A 24,106-nucleotide genomic window follows, 5' to 3' on the forward strand; every position below is an offset into this window, starting at 1 on the left:
AACCGTCCCCTTATAGCAAATATTCATACAATACATATTCGGCCAGTGACTGGCAAAACAGTGGAAAACAATGAAGGCCGCCGTTCTAGGTGTGTGAAATAACATTATGGCACTAGATGCGTCCTCTCCCTTTCCTACACGGTGCATTCAGCATAACTTGAAAGTCAAAAGAACGATTATTTGTTGAAGACAGGGTGGACGGCAAGTCGTTGCACTCCAGGCATTCGCCACCTCACTCATATGAAACATTGACCTGCCGGCTGACCATAATATTAGTACCCTGGCCCGTTTTGTTTCCCTCCAGAATCATCTTCTGGCTATCACTGTCGCTCAACTGACTGTCCCGGTCTTTACTCTCCCTGCCGTCCTGAGCCTGAGCCCCCTTGACCTCGGTGAGGGTGGTTGTATACGTATATGCCGCGGCGCCCTTTCCATGCTGGCTCAACTCGAACCCAGACTCGAGTCGCGAGGGACGGCTGCTGTAGCCGGATCTACCGGTGCTCTCAAAGAGTGTGCGAAACAGGGGGCGCAGAGTCGCAATATTGCCAACCGTCATGCCAATGGCATTTTCGGCAAATCCCCAGATCACCACGTTGGCTACGGCGTACAGGAACTCGTCTTGATTGGTGAGGTTGACTGTGTAGTTGAGCCGGACGCATGCTGAAAGTGAGGCTCTGTTTCAGTGAGTCGTCAGGAATCATGAATATCTGCAGGGGTGAGTACACACAAGATACCAAGGCTCATCAGACCCATGACGGACAGCTTGCTGTTGCGGCCGAGCTGGACGTTCCAGAGCAGGGGGATTGGCCTATTAGAGGGTTAAGTCGTGACAGGACAGAGACTAGAATTGGTTGGTACTGACATTAGAGCAGTCACCCAGTCTGTAGTAATGTTGACAGCTGTGCAAGCATAGTAAACATCTGCCAGAACCTGAGGAGGTTGACAGCGTCCACCGTTTTCGAGAAGACTCTTGTCCCAGGCAGCCCTTTGCATCTGTTAGCTTCGTGTTTCGATCTTCTGCAACCAACATGAGAGACCCACTCAACAGGAATACAGTCAGTCAGAATAAAGATCAAAGCTATGAAGTTCATAATCGTAAAAAGAGCAATAACGATATACTGAATGTATATATAGAGCTTTCGCCCCTCAGCGATTCGGATCAGCATCCAGCTGATGCTGAGCTTGATTGGAATAATGGCGGCACAATAGCCGACCTCGAATATCAGGAAAAACTGGAATTTCCGTCATTAGCCGAAGTTGTACTATCAGGAATAACAGCCCGTAGCAATACCTTCTGGCCCTGAACCTGGTATTTCACATTTTCAGGTTGCTGCAACCGCCAGGCACGAATGCCGATGCCATTAAACGCGCCTCCAAGACAGCCTACCACAAGTACGCAGAAAGGAGCCTGGGCCAGTTAGCTCCCTAGACTTTTGGTTAAGGTATTCTGGGAGCCAACATACCACTGCTGCTGTCATGATCCAATCTTCCGCCGCCCACAGTCTTCTGCTGACTCGACAATATACCCGCAACGCATAGGTGATCAGGGCAAGGGAAGCCAAGGCAATCACACTACCCGCCAGCTTCGGCGCATCATCTGCGGATATGGCCATGGTTCTGATACGGTGTGGAAACTCGATCGAGGACCGTGCTAATGGCCAAACAACATGCACGATTTATATGACCGGGGGCGAGCGATGCAGGAAGGCTAGAGATCGGGTCAAGATCTGGGGAGATTGACATCTTAAGAGCAGAGTGAGCTGACCCTTTTGGCTTTTCTTAAAAATATTGCGACAACAGCCATAATACCGGCCGAGCCATTGCTCCACTTCGAAGTATGCTGTGCGGGCTTTGCTTTTCCCATGAGGCTCGATTAACCGCTCAACCGATCAGTAAAACCTGAACTGTCGTAATTGCTGGGACAGCATGTCACATGTGGTCGCGTGCAAAATCTGGATGCGCTAATATGGTGCGGATTTTCTTGTACAGAGTTTGGAGGGTGGCGAGTTCGATTCATGTCAACATCCACAGTAGGTATCTGCTTCTGCAGGCAAATCTGGGGGCAGAGAAGCAGAGAAGCAGAGAAGCAGCTTGACAGCAAGATTATTCTAAAAAAAAAAAAAAAAAAAAAAAAAAAAAAAAAAAAAAAAAAAAAAAAAAAAAAAAAAAAAAAAAAAAAAAAAAAAAAAAAAAAAAAAAAAATAAAAAAAAAAAATAAAAATACAAATAATCAAAGTACAATAAATCTGCATGCAATTCTATGAGGCGACTGACAGACGCGATATACCAGTATTCAGCTGGGGGATCATTAACCTCACGGGCAATCGCCAGATGCAGAGACGATGGCGCCCCATTAGACTCTGTCCCATTCGGTGGAAAGCCGAGATGTCGTATATATTGCTTTTGGCAGATCCTGCCGGTCCCGGTGGTCTGGACACGCACCCAGGACTCCACACCATGGTGGTCTGATGGGATGCTGGGCCAGTCTTTAGAATGAAAATGGCACAACGGGCCAGAATAGCCGTTATCAGCGAGACGTACTCTGCCTAATATGGAGGGGATGTCCCAACAATAGACAGACACTGCAATAGTGTGAAGTGAGTGAGTGACTTGCACTTGTGCAGGGTTCACTAACCCCTATTGTGGCAAAGACCGCCAAGACCTTATTCATCTCTATACGAGAAATTAGTAGCAGTAGTCGGGTAGAGCAGGAGAGGTAGCCCGTACCTACTGATGGTCTCACATAGAGTTCACCGTGGGTACCAGGATTCCTGGAACAAGACCGCTACAAGCCAATGCGTAACGCACAGCGGTACTCTTTATTGGCTGGCTAGCTATCATTAAGATCCTAGGAAGACCGTGACCGGAAGGCGGCGGGGTAGAGCCAAGCTGCTCAGAACTGGCTGCTTTGGGCCCTTGGAGAGCAGAGCACAGAGCAAAGTACAGAGCAGAACAGCCACGTGGCGCTCCTAATTGTCACATCCATCTACCATCAGCGGGTGCTAGGAACAGCGACAAGCCTTTTTGCGATTTTCATCAGAGCTTTCGCCAGAACTCTCGCCTGAGCAACTGACATGATTGATGGCATGATCGCCACTTATTTCCGAACCTCACCAGCATCCACAAGTGTCATCCGGATAGCTGGAAGACTAGCGTGCAGTTCCAAAGATTTCTTCAGGGGAATCAACAGTTCTAGCCTTTCAGACAGCTCTTTGTGCCAAGAGACCTGAGCCTGGATTGTGGCCAGTCATCTCCTTTTTTAGGGTTAGACGCCGTGCTTGGCGCTCTAGTAATAACAGAACCTACCATGACTTTTGTGCTATTATGGCGGTCAATAGACCACCAACATGATCAATTTCATAGAGGATAATCAGTTAGAATATAGAGTCACTAGACTGCGTGTTCACTACAATGATATCACCTAATTCTCTGAATGGAGACCAGGTTGGTCACAACAGTGTCAGGTATTCAGTATGCAGTGTAGCTGGTTCAGTGGGGCTGCTGACTCAGGAAAGCCCGGAGTTACCCCGGCCTGAAAAACCCAGGTTACAGGTCAAGTGACTCTTCAACTCCTGAAAAACCCCTGGAATCCCCGAACCATGGTATTATTTCCCAATTAGTTAGATTGGTCAGACTGTAACTTGATTATATAACTTTTTTTTGGGAAAAAAGAAAAGGTTCCGAACTTCGGGTCTGCTGCGGGTGCGAATACAGAGCATCAGCTCTTAATTGTTGATTCTATGATACAGCGCGCCAACAGTATCCAAACTCAGACCAAGCTAGCCTTCAGGAGGACGGGTGAGGGCATGTCTCGTGGATGGGCTGGCTTCAAGTGAAGAGGAGAGGCTTCAAGAGAAGAGGAAAAATGGAGATATGAGGTTTGTGAAATTCAAGAGTTGGACATTTAAAGATTTTTTGAGGGCAGAGCCTTCTGGCTTGGACAGAGGGAGTTGTGGAGGAATGCTATCATTGAGCCTCTTGGCAAGGGCTCCTGGACCGGACTTGTCCAGTATACAGGACCTTGAGCCTGCATGGCTCGCGGTGATCTGCAATAGATGAGGAGGCATGCCCAGCTAGCCCAGGAGCCTCTAGCTGACACAATGTATCCATCGAGAAAACACAAAGAGGAAAAAGTAGGGTAGCTCGATCATTCAGATAACCTTCTTGACTCAGCCTGTCATTATCCGCTGACTCGTTTATATGTCTCCGTTGGCAGGGCTTAGGGAGCTTGAGCAGAACAAACGAGGTCGGCTGTATGATAGCAAAGGCCGATGACCTACTTCGATCTATGGGGGTACCCAGGATAGCCCTGTCAATGCATCGAGGAAGTGATTTTGTGAATGCCAAGATCCTAGTAATTTGGCTGTCTGTTCTGGCAAGCTGTATGAACAGAAACGAGAATCAGGATCTGCACGAAGCGGTCCAACTCTGTGGCCTGAGCCTGGCAGCACCGCGCGATATAATATCAGCAAGCCTGCCAAGCTGAGTAACTCGGCTTGCTCCTAATCAGACACTTCTGGCACAATGAAGAGACGGAGGACCTGAAAAGACGTGGAGACTGTACGGGTACTCACTCCAGCTAATCACCCAGTCCAAATATCGTGGATGGAAGCATGGACATCCAAACGCGGAACCAGAACCGCAAAGCGCGGAAAAGTCGTCGCAAAGACCGCAATCCGTTTTTGAATCACGATCACAGCAAATTTGAGACGGCCAACTGGCAGCAGCGGTGTGGAGAGGACCCAGTTTGCAGCGAGAAATACAGCGCTTCTGAACTCGGTGTGAGCTTTTTGAGGACCGCTGGCTGATAGCATAGGCAGGACCTCATATCCCGACCATGCGCAGCGGCGACTCAACAGGTGAAAAATCTTGTGCGATCAGGATGGCCATGCTTGAGATGTATAGCTATGGAGGAGATGCTGCACAGTATGCTGATGAAGACGAGCCAGTTCTAAGTCCACTGCTTTGTGCCCGTAGTCTTCACTACACGTTTCATCGGGAACGGGACAGATGAGTAAACTTCGCACCTTCGAAGTTGGTGGTAGAGGGACTGATCAGTATAAGCTGGTTTATACTGATATACAAATGATATACTTTGACTACGGGCGTCAATCCAGCGTCTAGGGCAGGCTAGCCCCCGTGACCTTGCATCTAATCGGTAGAGATACAGAAATTGTCATGAGGGACGGTATCCCGATACTTTATTGCTCCTAGCTTACGGATACAGGTTCATTGGCTTACAGTGGCTAAGCGACCTTTGATGTGTGACGCTATAGTTCACTATCTCGATCGACCGTGTACCTGTGGGATTGCCTGGCATCCATAGGCTTAGGTTACTAGGCCGCAGCTCAGGCTTGGCTAAGCCCTAAGAACATCTCTATATCAATGTCCACAAGATATCCCCACTCGATATAAGGATCTTTGCTGATGCAAAGCGTCGCCACGGTCCCCTCCGCCACTGATTTTTTAACCTGGTCCGTTCCAGAGTCGTCCGCAGCACTTTTGGCCGCACACTGGGGTAATATGAATTGATCACGTCTTATAGAGTTTCGTGTTCAACGCCCGTCGCAATGGAACACCGCACGGAGGAGTTATGGATGCCCAGTACGACTATAAACACGGCTCCGGTCACGTTCGTGTATGACACTCCGGCTGCCCAGCCGGAGCTGCGTATGAGAAGACGCCATCATGGCTGCTGGTGGTGGTTCATCTTCATCCCCATTCCCATTCCTTGGTCAATGACCAGCCACCGGTGGTCTGGCCGCAAGGTCTGCCGCTCGGTAGGATGGAACCCTTTGGCTTGGACGGCGGAATCTCGGAGACTGACGCAATAGTAGTCCGTATAGCTGATGGCCGTGGGATTTTGTTGGAGACCAGGGCTGGCCGGGTTTGCATCGAGCTGGGGTTTGACCTTGCCCTTCTTCACCAGTAGCTCAACTACGCGGTCATGTCCTCCACTCTGTGTCGCCCACAAGGGCGTCGTATTCCAGATCGTCTTGCAATTAGCATCAATCGCACCTGTCTCTAGGAGGAGCTCCACAACGGGCACCCGCCCGTGTTCAGCGGCATGGCACAGCGGCGTCCTCCTGTACGAGTCCGCGAGATCTGGGTCCACATTCGGGTGTGCAAGCAGCACCTCAACAACAGCGTCTTGTCCATTCTGCGCCGCCCACGAGAGTGGAGTCCGCCAGTATATTGAATGTGAATTAATTTCGACAGCTGGACTCTGCAGGAGCTGCCTCACCACCGTCTCGTGCCCGTTTCCTGCAGCCCAAGATAGAGGCGTTTGCGAGTAAGCATCGCCGGCGTCTGGTGCAATGGCGGTGCTTTTCAGAAAAACATCGACGGTATTGTCATGTCCGGTTTTGGCTGCGAGAGCCAATGGCGTTAGGCCGCGCTCGTCTCTGATATTGATCCCTGTGTCTGTGGTCTGGAGCAGGCGCTCTACAACTATCGCTCTTCCGTATCTTGCCGCCCACGATAACGGGCTTCTTCCGTGACAATCTTGGGAGTTGATATCCACCTTTCCAACTCGGAGAAGGAAGTCCACGACCTCAACGAACCCTTTCTCTGCAGCCCAACAAAGTGGTGTGCAGCCATGTGTATCCTCCGGATCCATGTTCAATTCCTGGATGCTCTCACATAGACATTCCATCGTATACGCGAGCCCGATATACGCCGTCATATGGACGTTGGTCACCTCCATCGCCAGCCGCTCGCGGTATCCCGGTAGCCGGAATTCAGGAAGAAGCATGACCTGCGCAGCGCAGGCGAGCGTGTTGCCACTAAGAAACTGTAGAATCGGTTCTTGGGTCTCCCGCTCAATGGCTCCGTCTCCCTCTCCGTAGGCATGAAGTCCCAATTCTGCGCCGCATATCCCAAAAGTGCGTTGCTCTCGTCTTGTAGCAGCGCTTCTAACGCCCTCTCCGACTTGCAGTGTATGACATCGAACGCGTCAAAGGAAAGGTATGTAAGGCAAGCTAGTGCAATATCTTTCTGGGCGTCGGGGAAGTACTGCCTGCGCCGGTCAAGGAAGTAATTTTCGGTGGATTTGTGCGCCATTCGGATGACGGCACTCGTGTGGTCGAGAACCACCGGGCCGTAGCACGCAGAAGGAAGGGCGTCGACAGGGGGAAGACGTTTCGAGTTCATCTCTCTCAACCCCTGACTTGTCGCGAGAGCCTGCTGAAGCTCTCTGATGTGTAGTGGCCGCGGGGAATAAGAGATTCAGGACAGGATCTGCTCGACCCGGCGACTTCTGGGGTCTTTCTGAGTTCGCTGCCATGTCTCGTCCTATGAGTCGAACAGTGTCCTAGGCAGAGTCTTAAGAGCGGTCATGATATCTTCATGGTTGTCTTCATTTACCAGTGAGGCGAGATGCCGTTCCGCTAGTAGGAACCTGATCAATAACCCATCGGTTTTGTCAGAAGTCGCCTAGAAGGGCGTAGCAGAAAACGAGCACTCACATGCCCTGTGCGTGCTGTAGGATGGTCTGGATGGCTGCCTCTCTGAGGTTGGGGTCATCCTGAACTACATACGCCAGCTCCCCTTCATCCTCAATATGAGCATCCAGATACGTCTCGATATCCTGCTCCTGAGCAATAATCTCTCTCCTAGGCCAACTCCCACACAGTCTTTCCACCCGCGGCTCCGATCGTGAAGTCACCCAGAGGTGTGCTGGAGTGGTCTTAAAAGACACATTCATCCATTGCATCGATGACGATGAATACCCTAGTCAGTCTTAACGAGTCGATCACAGTCCCTAGCAGCTCGCAGCACTCGGCGAGGCCAGGCCGCGTTTGGTGAGTGGTGTGGGTATCGTAGGAGGACGCTACCTTGGATGGGGCCATCTTTCGGCTTTGCTTCTGCAGGAATTGCTTGGTTATTCCAGAGATAAAATTTTCGGCTGTCTGCTGCTTTGCGTCCATCTTGTGGTCATAGAAGATGAATGCAACCCCGACACTCTGCTCGTGATATCGCTTGTTGAGGTGGTCTATCACTCGTGAACTAGATCATGTCCAATGTCCATTGTAAGGCCCCGAGCAAGACGAGCCCACTCCTGCACACATACCTTATGACAGACTTTCCGGCGCCCGCTGGCAAAGGCAATCATGACCCATCAGCCACCGGTAAAGCCCGAGTATCAACCGGAAATCATGGTCTTAAGAATGCCGGGGCACCACAGCAATCTCTGAGCCCCGGCTGCCCAAGCCTCGAACTCCTCGGTCTGTAAGAACCACTCTCGAGTAGCGTTCGTGGAAGCTCATGGGAGACAACCAAGGCATAAACTCCAAATTCTTCGTTGTAGGACTTTCCGTACGCTGAGATGAACCTGGGCCTGTGCAAGAAGACATTTGAGTCAGTGAGGAGAAGAAGCAGAAGAAGAATTAAGCCCTGCAGATGACAGGTTAGCTGGCCGATAGGAGTTTTCCCCGCCTGCCATAGCAACCGGCTGGAAACGGTCAGCCTCGGTAGCCGCCGCAGGTCTCTTAGGGCTCATTCTCCTTCTAGGTCAAGCATGACCTCGGAGCCGTGACTATTTCGACCCCAGTAAAAGAGAGCAACTATACCAAAGTAGAAATTGTATCTGTGGCCTATTTCTGCCTTCGCCTGGTCTTGAACCTTGATGTTCTTCCACTGGTCCCCTCCTCCGCCCTCGCGGACGTCCCGCGGCGAGTCCAGATACCCTACTGCGGTCATAATGAATTCCCTAGCGGGCAGTTGGTTGAGAGGGAAGATTTAAAGAACAGCGTCTTTGCATAAGAGAGCAGTATTGATGGTCTGGTAGGCAAAGAGTGCAGGCAAACGGAATGGAGTTGGACTGTCGGGAATGTTAAAGGCCTGCCTCCGTCCAAGCTCACTTCGCAATGTTCATAGCTTGCCAGATTCCAGACAGTGTGATTGGATATGTCCTCGTCGGCTGTTCTTGCCAGGCTGACACTGTCAATACCTAGACGACGCGCAGCTTCATCTCGGCTGGGAAGCATGGGGTATCCTGTGGCACTGCTACCTGTTATTGGTGAACTGCAGTTTGACATGATGACAGGATGTTCCACCAAGGCTAACCTCTCATGAAAAAAGTGGCCATCTACATGATTGGTGCTTTGTGATGCATACCCTGCTCTGTCGGGCTAACTGCAGGGGAAGTTGGTCTACGTAGGATAACGGCATCACCGACGACGACCCTGAACCCGCCCCGTTTATAGCTGGGACTATCCTACCCACCATCTCCCGTTCGCCCGTGCCGATTCTGGCGGCGTCTAAAGAGTCCGCAAGTCAGCATGGATCCCTTGAGTGTGGTCTCTAGCGTACTGGACATCGCTGGGCTAGCATACTCCAGCAGTAAAGCGCTCTATCAGTTGATCAGCGACCTCCACGACGCCCCGCAGGACATCAACAACCTCCAGACAGATCTCGGTATTCTGTGTCATACCATCCAGTCTATACAGCAGGGGCTCGAGAAGAGAAATGAGTCTCTTAAACCTACACCTCACAGTTCCCTCACGCGGCAGCATATGCCGTCTATCTCCAACCGACCTGGAAACGATGAGCTGCCTTGAAGAGACATCTATCAAGTCCAAGATAAGGGGCAATGGTGCACACCTACCTCCTCATTGCTCAATGGGTAGCGACTCGATTGTTCCTATTTAAATCTAACCTATAATTACCCAACAGCTAGTGCCGCATCCAGCTTGCCCAAATGGTCCTTGAATAGTGGGGGATCATGGACATGTTCCTGCTTACCAACCAATCGACGAGGACCCTACCTAAAGATCGCTCAAGTAGAGCTCGGCCATTATTCAATTTATATATGATAAGGGGCATTACACCGTGCTCTAATCATCTGGCTTCTTTATTCAATATACAAGCTTGCCCGGGTTTACATCGCTGCGAGCAATTGTTTAGATGGAGTGCAGAATCGTGATACATTGAGTTGGACCACCTCAGCCAGGTCCAGCTTCCCGGCAGTCAAAGACATCTTCTTGCGCTATGACTTATCCATTGGATGGACCTAACGCCACTGCAAGGCATGAACTGCGATGGAAAGGCGTCAACAGTCGGCTCATAGGCTCATCGCCAAGGCACCGAAGCTCGGAACCACCCTGCCCTGGAGCGTTCTTTTCGCGAACGGGCATTGCTTGTCCTATCAAAGCGGCGGTTAGAGTCTAGTGGGCTACAAGCAGACTGATGTAGGATAATACCCATCGCCAGAAGGCCACTGAAAATGCCTCGGTCGTTTCTATGCGTTGACTATGCTGTACTGTCCTTGTCTCAAGGGAGGTATGGAACAAGACGCTCCTTTTGACACTGCAAAGCATGGACAAAGAACAAGTACGAAACGAGCCCCTGAAGCCTACAAGTCGGCAATACTTGGACTCGTCTGCGTTAGTGACCTGCCCAGACTCTGCATGAGGCATATCGTTGTTACCAGCAGGACCTACACCAACGATACCACCCATCGTGTGTTATGGCCTCAGAACTTCGAATCTACGGGAAGTGCAATGCCGTCATATCACGGCGTATAAAGCGAGCATGACACTTTGATAGTGATACTCAAACCCGCTGGCGCATTGCCCTTGGGGAAGCACTGCATCCCAGCAAGACGAGTGTGCAGAGGATCGAGGCGTCGCAATGGCCATGCAATCAAGACCCTTTTGGCGTGTTATTTGTTTCACCTGAGGTTTCGGTACACCTTGCTCCGTGATCTGAGATTGAATCTGTCAACGATACCTTGTCTGTGGGATTGATAGAAGAGGTGATGAGGCAGGGCATCACCAACAGACATTCCCAGACTGGCATTGAGAACTGAAGTGGTGTCTTCTGGAGACCGAAGCGACGAGAACCCTAATGGCAGAGCTAATGGCATCAGGACTAATGGCATCGAGATCCAAGGCAACCTAGTCCAACTGCTATGATCTTCTCTAACCGCCAATATCCGCACTGCGATAAGCTGTTTCTCAGATCTTTGGATGTCTCTTCGTAAAGCGGAGTGCAAATGAGCCCACAGACGCGTACGAACTGACTGTTTCGCAACAATTCCTAGCACTCAACTCTGGCCTCCCATCGATCCGTTATTTCCAGCGAGGCCAGTACGTTTCTCTTGGCACTCCTCTTCGCCAGCCTTTGCCGATTTGATACTTGCATCCGTACGAAGACATCGACTGCTGCACAACCGTTTTCGACGCATTGACGATGGAAGCATATTAACGTATCCTGCAAACGAATGGGCCTTGCAAGCCAGCGGGTCACGTCTTGTAATGGGACGTGTTTAGATGGATCTCTCCTATCTAGACGTGCCGTATGTACAAGAAGGAATCGCTGGAAAGGAGAAAGGAAAAAGGGATTGCTGTCATGAGGAAGTCTTACAGGTGGCTCACCGCCTTCAGGACAACGTAGGCCTTGGCCGAGTCACTAAGGTCTAAGGTCCTTGTATAGGCAAGGACCCATAACACCTGTGTATTCCTGTAATAGGAATTCCCCACCTCTCTATCGGAGTATCTTTGACCTCACGGAGAAACAGATATCGAGCTCGGTATCAATCATACAAGTGGAGTTTGTATTACTCCGAGATGGAGTTATGGAATACTCCTCGACAGATCCTCATATGTATATAAATGGATGAAGAACCCTCGAATTCTTGGATTCTTCAAGCTTCAGTCTTCTGTACTTACTGAGTCCTTGATTCAAGTATTTGATACGATTCTTTCTGCTATATTGATTGATTCCTCCTGTCCTACAACTCCGTCTATTACAATTCCTGGATTCCATATAAACTGGTGTCTTTTCATACTCTAATATCTCAACAACAAGTAGGTTTAGAGATATATAAGTATATATATAGTCTATTTCAAGTAGCTTCTACTTAGGTATTAGAGTTTGTCTCCTGGCTCCTGCTATGATAAGTATTTCTCTATGTAATGTTAATACAGCTGGATTTTCGGTCTCATAGTGTCACGGGCGTAGGTAGTATTGTTTTCAACTAGCTGTCTGTCAGATAAGGCCAAAAGAGTCCTTCTTAGGAGTAGGGCTCAACAGGTCCTAAGGATATTCTGAGATCAGACAAGGAAGGTAGGGTGAAATGCAGTAACTTGACAATGTTGGCTATCTTGATTGTTCCGAAAATAAGACACGAAGTACAAAACTAATTACATGGTAAATGAGCGTCCTTAAATACCTTGCTCCATCATATCCCCAATATGCCGGCATCATACTCCTATTATGTCCCGATCATACTTCCAGTATGCCCTTCATATTGTAGATATGACCCTAGTCCCCTTCGGGCCTTTAGCCTCATATTGCCAGTATGATAGCTCCGGGCCGTTATTCTTCCGATATTGTCACACGCTGGCTGCGGCGCAGCTGGTTGATTGCTGACGTCGTTCAGTCACTTCTGACACTGTCCTGTATTCACGAGTATCACAAGCTTGGAGAAGAAGTATGAAGGTAGGCCTTCTTCTCCCTCTATATACATGCTCCTAAGTTCCCATCAGATTCTGTCCACCCTCCTAGAATGTTCTACTGGTTGAGGGCATGGCCGATAACCAAGACCCAGGCCATAGCCTGTGACATATAGAGTATCATTCTATTTAGAAGTAAATTTAAGGTTATAGAGTCTAAAAATAAGAGATATATATATATATATATATATATCCAAGGATTTATCTACAGCGAATATATAGTATCACTAAAAACCTAATTGTTGAGATAATAGAGTTTAAAAAGGCGCCATTCTATATGGAACACAGAGGTGGCCCGCTCGCTTGCATGGCCCGTTCGCTTATGGGATACGATGTACATCTGAGCTGAGTCAGCCACTTTCTTATCCTCACAATGCAATATTCATAAACTGGTAATGAGCGCGAACTTACCTGGCAGCAGCTGGATGGGCAATCGTAACACGGATACCGTACCACGTGCGGGCTCGGTTGCACTAAGGGGGACAGCCCATCCACCCCGACAGAGTGGTCTCGACCTCGGCTCTGTTGTGTAGCCGTTCATCGGGCCGTCGAACAATTGATAGTGTTCACCGCTCGATTCATTACGCAATTGATGAAATTGATGAAATTGAGTGGGTGTCTATGGAGAACGTCAGTGCTCCTGATGCTAAGCACAAAGTCGTCTTGGATAGTGGGGCTCGACGGTTCAGGGTCTGCCTCGTATTTCTCGGTTCTCTCGTATTTTTGTCTCGTATCAGAGATGGCACCCATGTAGACCACGCTCAGGACCACCAAATGATAACGCGTCTGGCAATGGCTTAAAGCAGAAGTCCTCGCTTGATCTCGTCGCTGTTCCTGACTATGAGAACATATTCCATAGAATGTCGAGTGGCATCCGCGGCTGCGGAGCCAGGGGCTGAGCAGGATGACATCACATGCCGCCGCCCCCCCTTCCGCTCTCCTCAGTTCCCTATGGCATTCCCTTCTAGTTTCTCCGTTCGCAGCTCCATAAAACGACCATGTCGTCGTTCTCATTCATCACCCATTCTTTTCGATGACGAACGGCCCTGGCTACCTGCTATCTCCACCGTTCCAGCCCGTCCAGCTTCACCCATGATCGCCCTGTGTCTATATCATTCCCCTGAACTACTCTTTGCACTCCAATCTCTCCCCTTCCAACCCCGAACTAGTGCCCGGCAATGAGCATCATTGACGCACCATGGCATTGAGCAGTCTTTCAATCGGGGTCGCCCTCACACCGACCGTCGTTTCCACGCTCTTTTCTCATGTACGTTGCCCTCCCGCGCTTTCCCGGGCGTGATCGTGTACTTACAGCACAGTACGCCAACCGTAAAACCCTCCACAATAAACCCAATGTCCACCTCTCTTATGATGAGGGAATCTCGGTGATCCGCGAGTTTATCAATTTCAGCTCCAAGCGTCCGATTGAGTATATCCAGGAATTCACCGCGCAGCGCGTTCCCGCGCCGCACTGGGTGCGGATCGAGCGAGTCTCGATCGCAGAGGAGTTTCTATCGGAGTCGGCGGCCCTGATAATCAAGCAACTGGGCCCTCAGGGCGTTGCACAGGTCGGGGGTGAGAGGTGGTGGCAGTGGCGCGGTCCGTCGGGGGACAAAAATAATGGAGAACTGCGAGGCGAGTGGATTGAGATGCATAGCGACTATAATGCACGGAAACACGCCGCGAAATCCGACTCGAACAACAGGCGCATCATGCTGTACATCCATGGGGGCGCGTACTATTTCGGGAGTGTGCAGACGCATCGATATCAGCTGCAGCGGCATGCGAGGAAGCTCAAGGGGAGGGTCTTTGCACGGTATGCACTTTCCCTAGACTTTGTTACTAAATCGAATTTGCTAACTGTTCTAGTGAGTAACTTTGATTTGGTTTTAAACCTTTGCTGACGAATGGAAGCCGACTACCGCTTGTCGCCGCAATTTCCGTTCCCCTGCCCACTACAGGATTCATTGGCATCTTACCTCTACCTCCTACGAGACCATGCTCCGGAGGATATCATCTTCGCGGGGGACTCTGCTGGAGGGGGAATGATCCTTTCGTGAGTCTATTTGAGCTACTTAGACTGATCCTCAGCTAAAGATTGGCAGGATGCTTGTCATTTGCCGTGACCAAGGACTGCCGCTACCGGCTGGCGCAATACTGATTTCACCCTGGGTTGACCTCACGCATTCATTTCCTAGCATAGTAAAGGACAATCCTGGCGACTATATCCCGCCCCATGGCTTCTTGCATAAACCGTCGCTGGCATGGCCTCCGCCGAACGAAGACGAGATCCGAGAGATCAACGAAGCCCTGAAGAAGAATTCAGCCACCACGGATGAGAAGAACGAGCCTCCGACAGGAGAAGCGAATGTGTTCAGGGTCAGCGAGTCTGAGCCGACCCTGGGCCACGGTCGCCGACCCCCGTCTTTCGTGATGAACGGCAAAACGATAGAGGTAAAGGACCAGATCCACATGTACACAACCAACGAGCTGCTCTTCCATCCCCTCGTTTCTCCTATCTTCCAGCCTTCTCTCGGAGGACTGCCCCCTCTTCAGATTATCAGCGGTGGCGGCGAGATGCTACGGGACGAGCAGTTCTACATCGCTCATAAAGCGGCCAACCCTGCTGCCTACCCGCCGAACGACAGTTTCCTCGCCGAGCTCGACCCGAAGCGCGAAATAGTCAACAAGTACCCTGGAACATACGTCCAGCTCCAGGTATGGGATGATCTGTGTCATGTGGCCCCCATTCTCAGCTTCACCCGTCCTGCCAAATACATGTTCCGATCAATTGCGCAGTTTGGAGCGTGGGCGCTGGCTCGCGCGCAGGATACAACGGTCGACATCGTCAATGACGACGAAGTCTCCCCCATCTCATCAAGCGAGTCAGAGAGCCCCGAGACATCTGACAACGAGGGCAGGGAAAAGGGACCTCACGATCGACCGGGCACTGCCGTAGGTAAAGCTGGTGACCCGCTGCCACCATTTAAAGACCGGATGATTCGCCAGAGGGTGGATAAACGAGGCCACATATACCCCCTTCCTCCCCCGCGCGACTGTCCAGCGCTTCAACTGCCCCCTTCATCTGTCGGCACAATCAATCCCGGCCTCCTTATGAAATGGATGCTAGTCAAGGAAGAATGGGATCAAAAATTTGCAAAGGAAAAGGCGCGGATACACCAATTACGGCTTGCAGGCCTCGCCTCCGGATTCCAGGATTTCGACGGCGATACCCCGCCACCCAGCGCGCTGGCCGCGAGACGCTTCTCTCCAGGTGCCCTTCCACCAAAGGGTCTCCGCACCAGCTACCCCATGACGATGTGGGCCAGATTTGCCACCAAGCACGATAAGCGGACAATCAAGCGTGAGCAAGAAATGGACAGCCGGTCACAGCGGTCAAATCGAGCCAGCGTCGACGCCGGACGAGCAGGCGCCTCGATTGAGCACCAGGAAACCAAGGACAAAGCCGCGTCAATCCCGACACAGCCAGCGCGACAGTTGAATGACAAGGTTCCCACTTTGAAAACGCCGAGCAATGATAATAAGCTCACCGACTCGAACCCATCCCTTGCCCAGGTCTCATCGAACAAATCCTTCGTCCCCGGTCCGTTCATCGTCCTGCCGAACTACGAAGGCCCTGACAAGTCCGAAAACGCCAGCACACGCGCCCTCTTCCACGTCCCCGGCACCATCAAACCCTCAGCGCAAACCGCAAGCACGTCCAAAAGTTCGCAGGATCTGGACCAACGCCCATCGTCACAGGGCGGCTCGGCGACCATTCGCAGCGGGTTTACGGTTCAGTCTGACCCGGTGACGGACGACGCAGGGAGTACTATTGGCGACGAAAAATCCCTTGCTCTTACAACGTTGGGTGGTGTTGATGCGGCAAGTACCCGCGCTGTGCTAAATGCCGATGGAGTGTTGAGGCCGTCTACGGATCACAACTCGGTTTACGTCTCTGCTGACAGCCTTCCGCTAACTAACGGCGTGGATCATGAGAAGTAGGTGACATATTGTCTAGCCAATATCTTCTCATCTGTATTATATATGTTGGATCTAGATTGATACCTATCGTGCTTTGGTATGATTGCTTTTTGTTGCTGCTGTTGGTTTATGTGATGTTGGTTTATGTGATGTTGGTTTATGTGATGTTGGTTTGGATGTACATTCGACATATGTCGAGATTTATGCCCTCTTGTGTATCTATACCCATGCTATATATACCCTATCCTTATTATTTACCCTGGACTCTCTGTTCCTGTATATAACGATTTCATTCTAAAACGGGTATATGCAACTAGAATACATCTCTAATTTTACCGAATATGATACGCTGACAAGAAATCTACCACTCAACCCCAACCTTCTTCGCAACCTTCTCCGCAACACCTATAAACGCCTCCCTCCTCGCACTCCGATCTCCCTCCTCCGAAACAACAGTCGGCATTCCACGATCCGCATCCTCGCAAACCCGCGCATCAAGCGGGATATCGCCCAAAAACTCGACTCCAAGCCGCTTACACTCTGCAAGAACACCCCAGTCCCCTTCGCCGCCTTGGTCACCAGGACCATGATGTTGCAAGCCCGCCGAAAATATCTTGGTCTTGGTCCCACACTCCGGACACGCGAAGAACGCCATGTTCCTCACCATGCCGAGCACAGGGACATTCATGCGCTGGAACATCCCGAACCCTCTTACTGCATCGCGGAGCGCGATGTCCTGTGGTGTGGTGACAATCACGGCGCCGTCGAGGATGATCTCTTGCCCAATTGTTAATTGCACGTCTCCCGTGCCGGGTGGGAGATCAAGAAACAGCACGTCAAGGGGACCCCAGGAAACGGAGTGCAGAAGCTGCTGCATGGCTTTTGTGACCATCAATCCACGCCAGGAAATCGGGGTCGTGTCCATTGGGACTCGCGAGTGATGTTGTGGTGTTTCTGGGGTAGGGGATGGGGAAGGAGGGAGGAGATAGCCCATTGACATTGATTTGAGGCCGTAGTTTGTTAGTGGAATGAGGCGGTCGTCTGTTGGACAGGGAAAGGGTAAGCATATGTGTATAGCAGTGAAGTTATGTTTTGTTGAGACATACGTTCATCGAGTCTCGGCTCCCCCGAGAGATTCAATAGTGTTGGAATGGAAGGGCCAAAGATATCTGTGTCGAGGATCCCGGTGCGGATGCCGCGGCGCGCGAAGGCGAGAGCTAGGTTCACTGTTCGTCCGTTTCGTTAGATTATATTTTCAGTACCAGTACAAAGTTGAAACGCGACAGAAGCTGTACCCGCAATTGTTGATTTCCCTACACCACCCTTCGCAGAGGACACGGCAATGACCTTTTTCACATCGCGGATCTTGCGCTTCTCCGGGAGACCGCGGCGACGGGGGAATGAGGGCGGGGTGCCGGAGCGTGGGAGGCCCTGCAAGCGTACTATTAGATAATTTCGAGAAAGAAGAATGATTTAGAGATACCAGCGGATTATCATGGTGCAGACATCGGAATGTCGAAAAAAGTCTCCTTTGCGTCGCCATGCTGTTCTGTGCTTGTGATGTCGTTGGAGTAGAAAGCCATGAAGCCTGAGGCCGGGAAATGCAATACTGCCGGAGATAGCTCTCACCGCTCCCAGTATTAAGCCAATGATGAGCTCTCTGTGGGGCAAAACAGCTGACCGCCTCCCTGATCTTCGAAAATGTTATCGCGGCAGAAAAATAATTTCTGCGGATCAACATCGCTCAATTCAACGAATATACGATCGCAGAATGGCGCCAAAATCGTTAGCAGAGCAGATTGCTGATTTAGAAGACCTTACACCAAGGGGTATGAGTTTTCCTTATGGATTTTTATACGGTTTGAGTGCCAAACTAACTCTAACCTATCCAAACAGACTACGACCCCGAGGACATCGAGCGCGGTGAAATCTCCAGCGATGAGGACGTCGAGGTGAAGGATACGAATGCCGGTAGGGAGCACTATCAGGCTGTTGGGTTAGTCTCCTCTTTGTGGTCGTTGGACGTAGGTCGTACTAATCGAACTAGGAAAGCGAAACTTCGCAGAGAGGAATCTATGTCACTGGGAAAACAGTACGCTGGATCGCGGGTTAGCAGGGATGCGCTCGAGGCCGAGAGTGATGATGATCCGTTCAGGGCACAGTCTAGTGACGAGGGGTCTGAGGACGAGAGTGATCTCGAAGATGAGGATGAAGATGGTGATGAGGACGAGGACGAGGATATTTCTGAAGAAAGCGAAGATGAGCGGCCTCGTAAATCAAAGGCTCGCAGCGTGAAAGGTCGCAAGGATGCCGATGTGGATATGGACTCGGATGACACCGAGGAAGATGAGGATGGGGAGGGTTTCGACGAGGACGGGTTCTCCGACGAAGACGAGAATGTTTCGGCCGAGGATGACAGCGAAGATGATGAAGATGATGAAGAAGAAGAGGAGGAAGAAGAGGAGGAAGAAGACGATGAGTCTGAAAATGAAGAAGAAAAGACCGCGAAGCTCAAACGCCGCGTCCAGTTTGCCGCAGACACATCCAACGACCGCGCCCAACTTCGTCAACTATTGGCGACAGACCAAAAGACCATCGCAGCAACCATTTCTCAAGCCGCAAAGGCGGACGCAACAAAAGGTCGTGCCGTCAAACAACAACGTGCAACATTCGACGCCCTCCTCAACGCCCGGATCAAGCTCCAAAAAGGTCTCACGGCAGCTAACCAGCTGGCTACGCGAACCCAACCCTTTGAGGACGCCGACACCGACGCTCTCAAGTCAGCCGAAACAGCCGCCCTTACGCTGTGGTCTACACTCGAAGATCTCCGTCTCACTCTCGTCGATGCGCAAACACAAGATGACTCTAAGAAGCGCAAGCGCCCTTCTCCTGCGACAACCAGTACATCTACATCCTCTCTCTGGAAGCGCATGGCGGAGCTAGAATCCGACTCGCTTGCGCACCGCCGCGCCATCCTTGATAAATGGTCGCTTAAAGTCCGCGGGTCAGCGACTGCAACCACGCTCGCAAACTCAAAGACGAAACTGCTAGGTTCTTCAGGCGCACAGCAAACCATCACCGCTGTGCTAGATGCACACGTTGCATCTGAAACCACTGACCGCTCATCGAAGCGCCTGAAGAGCACAGAAGGATTTACATCCGAGCCAAACGAGGTTAAAATCTACGATGACACAGTCTTCTACCAATCTCTCCTCCGAGACCTCGTCTCTCAGCGCATGTCCTCCACCGACGCGATAACCAACGGGCTTGACACTCTTCACATCTTGCCGTCACGCAACGGTGCGGGCGCAATCCACCCCGTTACTGGCATGCGAAAGGACAAAGTGAAGCGCGAGGTCGACACGCGGGCCTCGAAGGGCCGAAAAATGCGCTTTGATGTCCATGAGAAACTGCAGAATTTCATGGCGCCTGAGGAGAGAGGGACGTGGACGAAGAGAGCGCGTGAGGAATTCTTTGCAAGTCTGCTCGGGAGGAGTGCGAGTGGAATACTACGAGAGGACGATGTTAGTGATGATGAGGATGGAGAGAAGAGTGACGAGGATGTTGAGGAGGGCGGCCTAAGGCTATTCAGGAGCTGAATTGAATAAGATATAGACGACGGAGTTTTGTGATAGGATTCTACAGGAGCTGTACATATACGTTTGTGAAAGCCAACTGAAAGCGACAACTTGTTTCATGAAGAGTTCTCCAGTTCGCTCCCACTCATGAGGCCAAGCATAGAAGTCAATATCTGGCAAATATTCACCTCATGCCTAATTCCTAACAAGCGCTGCTTAAATGTTTGCTAAATTACAAGAATACAAAAATAAAATCTGACTTCACTTGGCCTGTCATACCTCTGATTAAATCCCTTGTGCACCATGTGCAAGGCGGACATACTGTTAGCATAGATTCCTTTTCCCTCCTCCCCATCAGACGTGCAAATCCTGAAGAAGATCGAAAGAAAATATCTACGGTCTGCGCTACTTTTATGATCTGCAAACGTATGCGCAACTGTGCCCCCAGTTGCATATCCTGACGCTCAGTGGTAGACACCTACAAAGGCATATACCTCTGCGCAGACAACTGTTTCTATGATGGCGGAGAGTAAACCCATGATGTATCTTGCCGTGATAGCAGCTCCCACCCATGGTGAATAACAAGAATGCGTGAGAAGCACGAATAGATCTGTTCCTGAACGCGGCTCTCCAGCAGTTTCAGAAGGTAAGGAAGACCAGTGCCACCTGGTAGACTAGGGGCACTCTTTGGTTCAATGGCTGTTGCCCTCACGGTTGTTGACGTTCCATAAGGAATGGCGCATTAGGTATCCCGGGATTTTGACTAGGAAACTATAGGTGCTGCCCCTGGGCCTCTCCAATTTGTATAAGCAATGGAAACCAGACGAGGCACTTCAATTCAATGGACAGAAAAGTCTCTGTATCTGCTTAGACATCCTGGGTATAGTGATTGAATTGCCTAAGACAGAATTGTGCAAAGCCCTGAGCAGGTATGAGAACGATGCTGGAAATCACTGCTGGCTGCCACCTACCTATCAAGCGTACAGCCAAGATCAGCTACGCATGCAACATGCATTACAACAAGTCGCATCAAAGGTATTGCCCACCTAGTCCTCCGCAACTCTGATAACAATCTTCCCCCTTGCCCTCCCGCTCGCCAACAACTCATACGCCTTCTTAACATCCCCAAACTCCCAAACCCGATTCCCATCCTTAACAACTCGAAGCTTCTCCTCTTTAAGCAGATTCCCGACCTCCACAAGATCTTCCTTGCTATTCGCCATCATAAGCGGAACAAACCATCTCCGTCCGCCTCCGAGAAACGGCGGCGTGATCGCCCTCCAGAATGCAGTGAGGATACTCCCCGCACCAACCTGCACCCAGACTCCCGATGGCTTGAGGAAATGGTGGCATTCAGCGTACAGGTTCTCGGGGAGGCCGATATGGTCGATGACATGGTCGAAGACTAAGCCCTTGGTCTTTAGGGCTTCGGTGACATTGGTGATTGTATAGTCGATGATCTCATCCGCACCGAGATCTCTGACTAGCTCAGTATTCCGACCCGAGCAGGTCGTCGTAACGTGACAGCCTAGCATCTTCGCAATCTGAATCGCGAACACACCACATCCACCACTACCGCCGTTTATGAAGACTCTCGGCCCGCTGCTGCCCTCGAATTTGCTCAAATCAAGATAATTCTTCAGACTCTGGTACGCGGTCCTCACGGCAACACCCAAGCACGCTGCATCATCCACACTCACGCCTTCCGGTAAATGCGCAACATCGTTCGCATCCGCAAGGATATACTCCCCCGTTGTGCCGAATGTTCGCGGCCTCGCAAGACATCCGTATACCAATTGCCCGGGTTCAAACTCCGTCCTATGCTTCGGATGTACTGACACGATCTTCCCTGCGAAGTCGAGACCCGGTGAAGCGGGGAGACTGCATATCAGTGTTCTGCCACCCGTGAAGGGAATCGTAGCATGTTGGGGGACTTTGTGATCGGCGGGGTTGAGGGATGTAGAGAAGACTTTGATGAGAAGCTGGTTTGCATAGCTGGGGAGGGGAGGGGAAGGGGCTGAGGCAGTGAATGTGAGGTTGCTGATTACTGAGGGTTGTGTACTGGAGTAGAGCCAGGATTTCATTGTTGGGGGGATTGTGGTGTGTGTTGCGGAGGACATGTTGATGGCAAGCTTGATGTGCGTGTAGTTTAGCAGATTGCTAGATTGGATTATGAGACGGAAGAGTAGAATGTATCAAAGACTGCAATAGATCAAGCTGCTCTCGTGTTGACTTGCTGCAGGAGTTAAGTGACGTTGATCGAGTCTCGATCCACAGGTCCAATACGTTGATTGCTTTCCACTAACTAGATAAGGACTAGTACTTCTCGGTTGTTTCTAGCCAAAGTGGATTAGTGCCGGGTGGTCCTTGCGTATAGCTTCATCTTGCCAAGACTGCAAACGCTGTCGCGTGCCATTAATCATGCACAGATTTTTAACTGAGTTGGACTTCTCGCCATGCTAGTAAAGAAAGCACGGTAAATAGATGTGCTGGCCGAGGCGGTGTGAACGATCTTAAGCATACCGGACAGAACTGTGGCGGACTGAACACTAAATAAACGATCGTCTATTCTCTATAGTGATGCTTGGCGTTTTATGGAAAAATCTAATCTGAAGTCTATACAGGCCCGATAAGTCCAGTCACAGAAAGGAGTCCTGTATGGGTTTTAGGAGGGTCAACACCAAGCATACTTTTCATTAAGCACCCACTCCACCTCATCTGGACTCTCCTCTCCGAACCAGTTTAGGCACGGCACACTATCCTGCTCTCTCTTTTTCTTTTCAAACTTCACCCCGGATGCCCTGATAGCCTCTTCTAGGTCTCTGGGTGGATTCCACAATTTCACCTTGCCTAATCCCCAACTGGCAGCTTCAGACTGCGCAGCATGGAGCACAGCTCTCATGCTCTCGGACGCAGGCGAAGGGGTTTCGGTGACGAGACGGAGAATGTATAGCGTATTCGCAGCCGAATCGTTGCTCTGAGGATGGCGATAGAACCGGTGCGTCCAGATGGCCCAGACTCTACTCCCCGCAGGCCCGGCAATTGCTCCTTTGATCTCGGGCTTCTTACTGCCGCCGAACAGCTTGTGCGCGCCGAATTCTTCTTTGGCATGGTGCCAGAGCATATGGTCGTGATCTGGGATGATCGCGAATCTTGTCTTGCCCCCCTCACCCGTCGTTGACGGGCTTGACATTGACGCCCGGAGAATCTCCTCATCCCTCTGACAGAGGGAGGCCAGATTCTCAGCGTAGAGCGGCTCAGCGGCATGATCGAGTAGTGCGGGCTCAAATTCCAAATGATCACTCGGGAACGGAACCCAGCCCTGTCGTTTGTAGAATGCCGGGTCAATATCCGAGTAGAGCACGCTACCGACGCCTCTAGTCTTCTCGACCTCGTCCGCTTGCCATCGTGGCAAGATATGGCTTAGTTCCTTCAATAGTCTCGAAGCGTACCCCCGCCCTCGCAATTGGGGGTCACAGAAGACGCTCGCTATGCCGTGGACGAGGGTGTCGGTGCATCGGTTCTTGGAATCATCGCTGCCGAGTCGATTGGCGAGTAGTGCCCTTTTGCGAAATGTCTCGCACGAGGCCAGCACTCTCCTTGTCCCCTTGCGTCCATTGAGATCGTCGACTGGCACGGTCGGATTGTCGAGGCTATCCACAAGGATCCACTGTGTGATCCCGTGATCCCGCGCAAGTGGGACGGTCAGCAGGTACGCGTACTCTTCCAAGTACTGCGGAACCGTGAGAGCGTCTGTCCAGATATCTGACGTTTGGGCCCAGATTCGCTGGGTTTCGGCGACGGTTGGGTGGGCTAAGGTCAGGGTGGGAGAAGTAGAGGGAGGGAGTTGAGTAGGGTCCATGGCTTGTATTTTGCAGCTGCAAAAAGAGAATTAACACAAGAATGAGTGACTGCGAGTTTGGGCCTCCAGAGTCTAATGGGACTATTCAGATCTAGACTGGGCTATATAAGCCTACGCTGAGCTTAGGCAGCTCAGCTGCTTCGCCCCGGGGGAAAAGTGCGGGGTCAGAATGGGGGAAAGACGCCCAGCTCTGGTTTGGGGGCCAAGCGACCATGAGACCAGGG

General features: G+C 51.0%; 6 protein-coding genes across 6 annotated transcripts; 2 read left to right on the forward strand and 4 right to left on the reverse strand.

Moving 5' to 3' along the window:
* Positions 1 to 167: 167 nt before the first annotated feature.
* On the reverse strand, positions 168 to 1,801 carry BDW70DRAFT_96064 (uncharacterized protein). The gene is made up of 7 exons (XM_073745285.1): positions 1,766 to 1,801; positions 1,464 to 1,708; positions 1,292 to 1,408; positions 1,042 to 1,232; positions 863 to 985; positions 728 to 808; positions 168 to 674 (listed from the first exon to the last, which is right to left on the reverse strand). The coding sequence occupies exons 2-7, from the start codon at positions 1,611 to 1,613 to the stop codon at positions 233 to 235; spliced, it is 1,104 nt and encodes a 367-aa protein (XP_073593284.1). The 5' UTR covers positions 1,614 to 1,708; positions 1,766 to 1,801; the 3' UTR covers positions 168 to 232.
* Positions 1,802 to 13,460: 11,659 nt separating this feature from the next.
* Positions 13,461 to 16,717, forward strand: BDW70DRAFT_141561 (lipase/esterase family protein). The gene is made up of 4 exons (XM_073737787.1): positions 13,461 to 13,725; positions 13,778 to 14,273; positions 14,373 to 14,514; positions 14,564 to 16,717. Exons 1-4 carry the CDS (start codon positions 13,657 to 13,659, stop codon positions 16,461 to 16,463), a joined length of 2,607 nt encoding a protein of 868 aa, XP_073593285.1. The 5' UTR covers positions 13,461 to 13,656; the 3' UTR covers positions 16,464 to 16,717.
* A 30-nt stretch (positions 16,718 to 16,747) lies between these two features.
* On the reverse strand, positions 16,748 to 17,985 carry BDW70DRAFT_170275 (Mrp/NBP35 family ATP-binding protein; the record flags this gene model as incomplete). Its single annotated transcript, XM_073742886.1, has 4 exons — positions 16,748 to 17,483; positions 17,549 to 17,668; positions 17,738 to 17,873; positions 17,926 to 17,985. 4 exons carry the CDS (start codon positions 17,983 to 17,985, stop codon positions 16,804 to 16,806), a joined length of 996 nt encoding a protein of 331 aa, XP_073593286.1. The 3' UTR covers positions 16,748 to 16,803.
* Positions 17,986 to 18,200: 215 nt separating this feature from the next.
* Positions 18,201 to 20,048, forward strand: BDW70DRAFT_170279 (AATF family protein). Its single transcript, XM_073742887.1, has 3 exons — positions 18,201 to 18,271; positions 18,339 to 18,438; positions 18,490 to 20,048. Exons 1-3 carry the CDS (start codon positions 18,214 to 18,216, stop codon positions 20,039 to 20,041), a joined length of 1,710 nt encoding a protein of 569 aa, XP_073593287.1. The 5' UTR covers positions 18,201 to 18,213; the 3' UTR covers positions 20,042 to 20,048.
* An 876-nt stretch (positions 20,049 to 20,924) lies between these two features.
* BDW70DRAFT_141566 (NAD(P)-dependent alcohol dehydrogenase) lies at positions 20,925 to 22,253 on the reverse strand. The gene has a single exon (XM_073737788.1). The coding sequence runs from the start codon at positions 22,138 to 22,140 to the stop codon at positions 21,067 to 21,069; it is 1,074 nt and encodes a 357-aa protein (XP_073593288.1). The 5' UTR covers positions 22,141 to 22,253; the 3' UTR covers positions 20,925 to 21,066.
* A 339-nt stretch (positions 22,254 to 22,592) lies between these two features.
* BDW70DRAFT_141568 (uncharacterized protein) lies at positions 22,593 to 23,944 on the reverse strand. The gene has a single exon (XM_073737789.1). The coding sequence runs from the start codon at positions 23,880 to 23,882 to the stop codon at positions 22,695 to 22,697; it is 1,188 nt and encodes a 395-aa protein (XP_073593289.1). The 5' UTR covers positions 23,883 to 23,944; the 3' UTR covers positions 22,593 to 22,694.
* Between the last annotated feature and the right edge of the window lie 162 nt (positions 23,945 to 24,106).

This window comes from Aspergillus foveolatus (genome assembly GCF_047715535.1).
Source record: "Aspergillus foveolatus strain CBS 279.81 unplaced genomic scaffold BDW70scaffold_51, whole genome shotgun sequence".
NCBI classification, from domain to species: domain Eukaryota; kingdom Fungi; phylum Ascomycota; class Eurotiomycetes; order Eurotiales; family Aspergillaceae; genus Aspergillus; species Aspergillus foveolatus.